We start from the raw sequence: 9,689 nt of genomic DNA on the forward strand, positions 1-9,689 counted from the left end.
ATGCTTAAAAAACCAATAGAGTGAATCAAAGAGGCACAAGTTACATAGTTCTGGTAAGTAATTTTAAAACAGAAAACTCTCTACTAGCACAGATTAAAACAAGTTCCTTTTATTCACACAAGGCAGTGCAAACATATGGTTACTCCAATGGAAGAAATCCCCTATTTTTAGTACTGCAAATTCAAAAAAACATCATTATCCATTAACTGCAGTCACCCTCTCCTCCAGTATATTTTACCTTTGATAAACATATCTACCCTTCAATTTAAAGTGAGACAAAATAGAAGCAGTGAAAGCTTAATTTGGAATGTGAGATCCGAGAACACATTCAGACATGCCGTGCCACGGGAGCAGATCACTAGCTGGGAAAGATGTCATAGTTCCATTGAAGTGAATGAGACTATGGCAGTTTACACCAACTGAGACTGTGCCTATATTTATCTTTTCTTCCCTTCCTATATTCATCTTCTAAAAATATGTTAATGTAGTGTTGTTTCATGTACAATGAATCTAGTAAGTGTAGAAATAAGAGACTCAGTTTTACTCACTAGATATATAGAAACCAATCCTGCTTGTGTTTCATTACTGAGCTGTACTTTTTAGTATAGATGCATAGCTATAAGACAAGAAGAATGCTCTTATAGGAGAGCACAGTTCCAACAAAGGATGGAGCTGAAATCATATCCACCACTTTTTGCTGAAAAGACAACTTTTCACTGAATCACAATAGTCCAGAGGATACTATGAATATGAAAATATAATCCTAATGAAATAAACAAAAACATGTTTTTTAAAATTTTAACAATTACATTACTGATTTTATTTTTCAATTTCCATAGTTTAAAAACAGACAAGATGTTTGTCAATGCAGGCTCTTGGAAACAGTCGTTCATAAAGCATGTCCGTGTATAACAGTCAATCGAAAGTGACATTTCTTATTCCAGGGTTTTTTCTTAGGTTTCCAAAACTCATACTAGAAGAAAGCTTATCCTGTATTAACATCTTCAACATCAATAAAACAAATAGTACAATAAAATTCTCATTATAAAGTTGAATAGTTTTTCTATTTTAAACATTAAGGATTTATTTGAAAAAGCAGACATTCTCTATTATTTACCCCGGTATAAAACAGTAGGTATAAACCTAATGTAGAAATCCGAAGTTAGATAGTTCCTTTGGCAGTATATTTAGTTACAATCAGGCCTTAAAAATAAATATGATAATGTTTTGAAGTATGAAGAGAAAAAGTGATCCCATTAACACCAAACCCTCTAAATACACCATTTTAATGACAAAAATCAAAATATTTTACACTATCTACAAATTGCATAAATGCATCAAAGAATTAGGCTTACAAGAAATGACGGGATGCCAAATCCTGCAATATAAAACTTCAGGTTTATTTATAGAGTGAATGTATATGTCATAATGTGCATAAAGCCTCAGACAAATGAGTATATACACTATTTATATTAAGAACTAAATTTGAATCAAACATTAATCCAGTAACTGGTCAATGCTTGTCATCCCAATTTAAGATACTGGACAATATTTATGATGGATCAGAGACTATAAATCAAACAAAAACTTACCTGTATATTTTACTGACAAATGTGATTGATTCTACATAAATGTTAGTAGGGTTAAATTTGATTCAATATATTTTTGACTAGAACAAGTCCTTGCATAAAGAATTTCCAAATGGTTAGAAATCCTTAAAAAATAAATAAAAATCACCATTTGAAATGAATTTGTGATATTTTTTAAAAAAGGAATGAAGGAATGTGTTATCAAAACACGGATATGATGCCAACTAGAGTAGTTTTTATTAAACAGCTTCAAGTGAAAATTAAATGCCAAAAAATTTGCAAAAGTTATGCACACTTGGAATTTGTACCATTCAAAGAACAATTACCAAACACTTTGTTCTAATATGAAGCCACAATTGAACAAAATCATACTACTGAATCAATTTAGTAACAGTACAAGAAATGGAGGTGGCACTGAATTGAGCGTACATTTTATTTTGGGAGAACACTAGTAGGATCTACAGTGTAATAGTTTTCATTTGATAGAAAAATTATACACCATAACATTCATATGCAGAAATGCTTTCAACAATTCCATGCATTTAATCGGATGGTTTTATCCAAGTGCTTTCGTCCATTATTTTCCTCAGTCTAAAGATAAGCCATTCATAAAGTTAAAATATTTATAAATATGATTACATTACTGAGCTGATTAAGTAGGTGGGAAGAGAGTGATGTTCAGATTTCCAAAGTAAAAACAATAAAAGGAAAGAAGTCCTGTATTCGTGAAAAAATATCCAACTCTTCTAGTTCTTCTACCCTTTACAAAAGCTACCCATTAAAAAGTGCAGGAAAATGTATTCAGATTTTTTATCTGCTGAATGCTACAGTTCCACAAGTACAAAGCAGTTCCTTTTCATTTCAACATGTACCCATTCTTTATGCATAAAGAAAATATAATTCCACCACCCAGAACACATCCCCTGTTTTTACACAGCGGTCTAAACCAATGTTTTCAAGTGGTGTAAGAGCTTTTCCATTACTAGATTGATATTTATTCCAGACAAGTGACTGACAGCTGGGGTTAGGAGGGGAATCAAAGGTAGCAAGAGTTCCCTGGTCTGTAAAGATAATTCTGCTCCTGGGGGTCTTCTCCACCTTACCATTATTTGAGAGGAAAACAAAGCAGACCTTCATAGTCCCTCAATACAAGCATTTTGGTGCCTATTCCTTACCCATTCCTAAACCACCACAAAGGAGAGAGATCACAGTTTCCTGGCTAGGTAACTTGCAACCACAGAGTGCTCTCAGTTTGCAGCTGCCCCTGCCTGCCCTTCTGAAACATCTGATGCTTAAAGTATAAACTCCTATAGAGAAGCAGTGAAACAGCTCCCTACCAACACAACACCTGGTGGAGGAAAGAGGAGACCTCCAGAGCTCCAAATCCAGTCTGGCTGTAATATAGAAGAAAATCTTAACATTTTTCATTTTTGTATTTACATGGTCCTCATTGCCATGTCTTCAAAACAATTTCCTCTTCGAGTTCACATTTTCTTTACCATGCAATTGTTCTGGGTATGTAATACAATCCACACAGTAGAGCTGACAATGGTGCAAACAAGACTACAACGCGTCTAAATCAAAAAACACCACTTAAATGAAGGTTTCCCTAAGTCAATGAGATGGAAAAAATGCAAAAGGGTAACAGACAAAGCAACAAAGAACTGATTTTAAAACAACCTCAATTTTTCAGAAACATACTGAAAAAAAGAATCAATTCTCTTTTGGACAATCTATTACTTAATTTTAGATTTGAAAGTGATGCTTCAAGAGATTGAAGGGAGTGTTTTAGTTGATTGATACTCACTTTGGGTTTGAAATCATAAACTTTAGTTAGTTAATCTAGCTCAAATCATGTCTAGGGCGATTCTGAACAAAAAAGTCAAACAAAGTATGTTTTACTTTGCATAATAACGCAAGTTGGGTTGTTGAAAATATACTTTGAGATCAATGACAGGCAGTCATAAATCATTAGGTTCAGCAACATTTAGAAACTCTTTCAGAAATATAAGCCTAGTTTGTTTTCAAAGGAGAGGCTGTTGATGGTAATTTGTTTGTGGCGGCAGAACTGAAGGAGCGGAAACTGCCATAGGGTAGCCTGTTCCTTGAGGCAAACTAGACGTAGTGTTCTGGTAAGCTGACATATCCACCGACATTCCCATCTGCTGGGTGTAAGCAGCTTGACTGGTAGCTGACTGAAGGCCAGAGTTCTGGTTCATATATGTGGGGTTTGACACAGAATCTGGTCCAGCACTACAAGAGGAAAAAAAAGAAGAGAAAAAAAAAAAAGATCTCATCGGAACAAGCTACATTGAAAATGTAACTAATAAATAAATTTACTCATAATGATCACGTTGGCGCACAATGGATGTGCATGTTTCCAAAGTAATAAAAAGCAGTATTTTCATATTCATTCCAATCTTCTTCTTCCCCACTCCTTGCCTCACCAGACACAAAGTCGTAACTATATACTGGGGAAAATTAATCTTTAGATTCAAGTATCTTGCTAAAGCATTACCTTATATATGCAGTCTGAGCAGGCTGAGTTGCTCCGGAAGTGTTTAAACTCTGAGGCAGAGACCTTAGTTGGCCCATCTGATCGGGTCCTAGACTGTAACCTTGGGGAAGAGTGACTTGGTGAACACCCTGAATCATGTAGTTCCCACCAGGTGGCTGTAGTGGATAGGGCTATAAATAAAATAGAATGCATACCATTTCTGAATTAATAATAAACACACAATATAAATATGTCAAGTAAATGCTCAGACTTCCTCCATATAGCTCTACATGCTACAAGTATGACAGTAAAGCCTGCAACATTTTCAATTTAAAATTAAATAAGTGAGAAACTAAAACGTGTGGCTTTTCTTCCTATTAAGGAAGTACAGGATTTAAACAGAAAAATCATCACTACTCATATTAGTGATTTTGTTGGGGAAAGATCAAGCTGACATTCCCTTGGAGACAGTACAGCTACAATATGGTAGACTGCTCCTTCAAGTGTTATGCATATAACCTGTATCAGGGGTATCAAACTCACTTTGCGCCCTGGACCACAGGGCTTCTTGTGGACTGGATCTAGCCTGAGGCAGAAGAAAGCAGTGGCAGTGGCAGTTTCTGAAGCAGCAGGGTTATCTCTGATCTAGAGCACGCAGCAGAGGTTCCAGGGATGCCCTGTGCTAGTGTTGGGGCCAGAGCCAGAATTGCCGCATGCCCTGTGCCTCTGTTGTGGCTCCAGCTCCAGCACGGGGCACGCAGTGGGTCTGGCAGCCAGGAAGGTAGGGTTGAAGCAGTGCAGACGTGCAAAGTGGCTGGAGGACTACCGGAGCTGCATCAGCTTTCACTCCCCCTCCTGCTGCTGATCACCATGCTTACTGGGGCCCAAGGGCCCCAGATTCTGCAGCAGGCTACTATCCCCAGCCATACAGATAGTCCAGTGGGCTTGACAGAGTGTGGGCCATATATCTGACAGCCCTGATCTATGTCATCTCTGCCTTTCTTGGCAGCCTTCTTGCTCTATTTTTACCTTGTCTTGCATTTAGCAATTTCATATCATACAATTTACATATAAAGCTTTCAAAAAAAGTCACTGCTCCATCCTCCCACTCCCTATATTTATTTATACTATATCTCCCTTGGACATGCATCCTAAGAGATATTTGCAATTTAGTGCATCACAAAAAAGAAGAAACCAAATTTACCAAGCATACAACATGAGGAAAAAAATTAATACAGTAGGATATGCAAAAACTCACAATCCTAACTTACTGTCATGTAAGAATGTGGCAGGAAAATTTTACATCTCTTATATCTGACATAAGAGAAAAACAAGTAACAATTCCTTAAATGTTTGGCAAGTGACCACATCCATCTTAATGATATTTAGTGTATAGTCACTGCATAGGAAAAGGTATGTATTCCACACAAAGGATGGGTTTTCCTTAAATACATCACTATTCAGGACAAATCTAGAGTAAGGCAACGTAACAAATACATACAGGAAAACATCATATTCATATGGTACAAGTCATATTCTCCATGGAATGAAGTCTATGCATGAAATATACATCTTTGCAGAAAACAATGGTGCTTATCACTATTTTACTTGTTTTCACAGCAGAAAGGAACAATATCTCGGAAAAGAATAGCAATATTAAACTACTGTTGGCTTTGTGCTCAGAATTCTTCCACCCCCAAATATAATGAAGCTTTCATTTCCAATAGTTCAAGGCATGGCATAATAGTTAAGTGCATCGTCTTTGATGTGGCAGTTGCTATGGTAACTATTCTTTCTACACTGAACAATTAACATTCAGGAAAAACTACCTAAAATACTCATTCTACTTTGCCTCCCAAGTGTTTCCTTGAAAACAGTGCCTGCCTTTTCTCCTTTTCTTGCTTTCATAAATGAATGTTTGGCACACAACAGCTCATTCCAATTCACTTTTGTTAATTTAACCCACTAATGCCTAATGCTTATTTGTGTAGAAAGACTGTAATCCTGCTTCAGATTTCTCATTACATTTAGAAAAAGTGCATTGCCCTAATGATTCACATACAATATTAGAAAGTTCAATCATGCCTCTGAAAACAGATAAAAGTAACGTTCCGTTTTAGAACTGAAGGAGAACATACAACTCATAGTGAATCTATGCTTTTAGCCTTTGAAACGTGTGATTCTAAAAATACCATTTTATCTGAGTGATGTCTACTGAAAAACTAGTTAACTGTGGCAGTAAAGCTTTCAACCTTCTGAACGTAATATCTTCCTATTAAATGCACAACAAAGATTAACAACTGCACTTTGGTACTAGAATGTAATTATGAAAGATACTCGTTTCATTCTAATGCATTTAAGATATTTTATTCTAAACGCTAAAAAACTATGGGTTTGAAATGTCCAGCCTGCAGGCCAAATCCAACCTGCAGGACTCCCCGAGGAGCTAGAAATTTGGGGCAGAGTGAACATGGGCAGGGCCCACCACCAAAATCTAACATCTGAAGACCTGCTGGAGACGCATGTTGGCAGTTGGAGGCAAGTGATGGCAGGCTTAACCCCGATTCAATTGCTGCTTGCCCCACTGCTGCCACCACATCCAGATCCGTCCTGTGAAAAGCCCCCTTGTCCAGATCTGACCTTCAAGGAGGGGTGAAGGACACTCCTGCTATAAAGGATTGCATGGAAGTGTCAGACTGTTTTTAAAGCTCGCAATAAAGCTTGCTCTTTATACTTTCGTATCAACTTTTTAAAAGAAAAATGAATATTAGAAAAATATTAAAAAAGGAGCACTGACCTGCACTGGAACACCAGCTGATGTAGGTGGATATTGTGCTTGAGAATGGAGTTTTGAATAGGCTGAATACAAAGGTGCTTCATTCATCAGCTTGTTATAGAGTTCCAAGGCTTCTAGTACTTTCACATTCAACTCAGAGAATTCTGAATGTTTCCTGATTAAATACAATTTTTTTTCAAATATTTCTTTAACAGTAGTTAACATTAAATACATTTTTTTTAAAAAATACAGTCTTAATTAGGTAAGAAAAATGAAAAAAAAAGAAACACTTGACTTGTATTTCCAACATTTCCAGTACCCATTCCATTGGTCAGACTACTGGAACCGGAAGAGGCAAGTCAGAGAAGAGGTTGAGGATTGTTCACTAAACCTAAAAAAAAGCATCCCCCGATCTGTCTTTTTTTGCTGCCTTTTCCTTTTCCCCATTCATCATGAAATCCTAAGTCAGGTAGAAACTGCCATATTTTAACGATGTTCCCGTATCACTTACAGGTCTTCAACTGACTGAAAAACATCAGGATCAAACAATTCTGGACATCACTGATGGCTACTTGGAGAATAAGAGCTGCTGTACAGCCCTGCATATTTAGTCAGGAAGATGTTTAGGGCAAAAATTAGTTCTTACTACATACCGATACATAATGGGGCCCTGTTCTTGGTTGAGGCTTCCAGGCCCTACTGAAATAAAATTTAAAAAACCCTAAATAAAAAGAAGAGTAAAAAAAGTTCTTGTCAAATTTTCATTCTGAAAGATCTTTGTATAGGTGAAAGAGAAGTATAAAAAAATGTTATAATCACACACCCTTGAGTCGCACACAAATAAATAAAACACAAGTGGAATATATATAGCAATGTTTTACCCTTGATTGCAAATACCAGTAAGAGATTAAGCCTCACCTATCTATCTCTTCTAGCTTTTCATCTATCATAGGACCCATCTGTTGACAGACATCTGTGAAGACAAAAATGTTAAAAGTATTGGACAATTAGAACTTTAAGTGTATATTATAATTGAGTACTTCTGTATTTTGCAGAGGTTTAAGACAGCGTCAAAAATGCATCTAGTTTAATTAGGCAGACAAGGTTCCTTGGGTGAATTTGATATCTTTTATTAGACCAACCCAAATAGTTGGAGAAAAGTTATTAAGCAAGCCTTCGGGTTCAAAAACCCTTCGTCAGGCTAAGGAAGTGTCAGCAGTTGGTGTGTGCTCTTTCTGGATGGAATGAAAAGTAAAGAAGCCAGGGGCTGGGCTGGGCTGGGGAGTCAGTTGCCAGGCAGATTATAATGTATCAAAAATCCAATGTCTATGTTTAGCCCATGATCTCTAGTATCCAGGAGGTTGATGAAATGGAGCTCACAGGCTCGTCTCTGGGAAGTGTTGTGTAAGTCTCCCTTGAGAATCAGGACTGAGAGATTAGAGAGAGAGTGGCCCTCCTGTGAGAAATGTGCCCCCACCGGTAATTGGGTATTTCTGTGTTTGATAGATTTCAGGTGTGCGTTCATTCTGGTGCGCAGTTGTTGTCTGGTCTCTCCTACATATTTTCCATCAGGGCATTTGGTGCATTGGATGAGGTATATTACATTTCTGGAGGTGCAGCTGTAAAACCCGGGGAAGCTGATGGCTCTGTTATGGGGTGTAGTAATAGTGGGGGTGGTGGAGATGTGTTGGCAGGTTTTGCATTTCTTGTCCTGGCACGGTCTGGATCCTTTTGGTGTGTTCTGGGCTTGAGGAAGTTTGCTTCTGGCGATGAGGTTAGCGAGGTTCAGTGCTTGTTTAAAGGCTAGGATGGGTGGCTCTGGGAAGATCTTTTTAAGAATAGGGTCTCTGTCTAGTATGGGTTGCAATTTTTTGAGGATTTTCTGTACAGGTTCAAGGGAGGGGTGATATGTCATAACCAGCGGTGTGCGATTTGTGGGGGGGTTTCTTCTGTACTGCAGCAGTTCTTCACGTGGTATCCAGGTGGCTCTTTCAAATGCGCGATCTACCTCTCTGGAGGATTGTCCTTGTTGGGTGAAAGCCTTTTTAAGATTGGTGAGGTGGCAATCCCGGGTATTCTCTTCAGTACAAATGGGGTGGTATCTGAGGGCTTGGCTGTATATCACAGCTTTTTTGGTGTGTTTAGGGTGATTGCTAGTTTAATTATACATTCCCCATCACCATACTTTGAACTATTCCCGTTAAAAAAAATACAGCATTTTTTTCCTTCCTAGTATGCAGGAAGGAAAGGGGGAGGGGAGAACAAACAGCTTGATTTGCTACAGGATTAAAACAAACAAAGAAACAAAAAGAACCGGGTAAACCTAAACAGATGTAAGATTGTGTCACATCATCTGATACCTATACAAGCAGTTATGATGTAGTTTGTCTCCATGCTCCTGTAGCAACACAACTGCAGTAAAATCATTGCAACTAACTTCACTCTCATTGATGGTAACTTTGACAGTGATCTAGCTCACTTGTATTAACTGCAGTACCAGAGGTTATATCGTAGCAGTTGATATGCACTCCAAAATTCAAGTCTACCTTCCCCCCTTTTGTAGCAGTTAAAGGCCACGTACAAATTTGTGTCAAGAAAAAAGCCTCTCAGCACTAAAAGGAGAGCATACACCCATTCAAGGGCTTTCCTGCAAAAAAAATATAACTCTTATGCCAGAAGTTAGATAGGTTATGTATAAGGAAGACTTCTTCCTGATCTAACTTGAACACCTGTACGCTTCTTTCAGGAAAGAGACACACCCAGTATCCCAGTCTTTTGCTTTCCTTCTCCTCCCTCTCAAAGACCAGCAGTAGGGGGCCATTCTCCT

General features: G+C 37.8%; 1 protein-coding gene across 7 annotated transcripts in view; it reads right to left on the reverse strand.

Moving 5' to 3' along the window:
* Positions 1 to 784: 784 nt before the first annotated feature.
* The window catches only part of STAM2 (signal transducing adaptor molecule 2), a 39,550-nt gene continuing 30,645 nt past the window's right edge, over positions 785 to 9,689 (reverse strand). For 5 of the 7 annotated variants that reach the window (XM_025205191.1, XM_014520346.2, XM_025205190.1 and 2 more), the window contains 4 exons: positions 7,781 to 7,835; positions 6,884 to 7,037; positions 4,108 to 4,277; positions 785 to 3,842 (listed from right to left, as the gene is read on the reverse strand). In XM_025205191.1, coding sequence (XP_025060976.1) covers positions 3,614 to 3,842; positions 4,108 to 4,277; positions 6,884 to 7,037; positions 7,781 to 7,835 — 608 coding nt within the window. In that variant the 3' untranslated portion in view covers positions 785 to 3,613. Of the gene's footprint in view, positions 3,843 to 4,107; positions 4,278 to 4,629; positions 6,755 to 6,883; positions 7,038 to 7,780; positions 7,836 to 9,689 lie in introns of those variants that run through there. The other 2 variants (XR_003094268.1, XR_003094269.1) reach the window with 2 other exon arrangements.

The sequence above is a fragment of the Alligator sinensis genome, unplaced genomic scaffold, assembly GCF_000455745.1.
Source record: "Alligator sinensis unplaced genomic scaffold, ASM45574v1 scaffold61_2, whole genome shotgun sequence".
Taxonomy (NCBI): domain Eukaryota; kingdom Metazoa; phylum Chordata; order Crocodylia; family Alligatoridae; genus Alligator; species Alligator sinensis.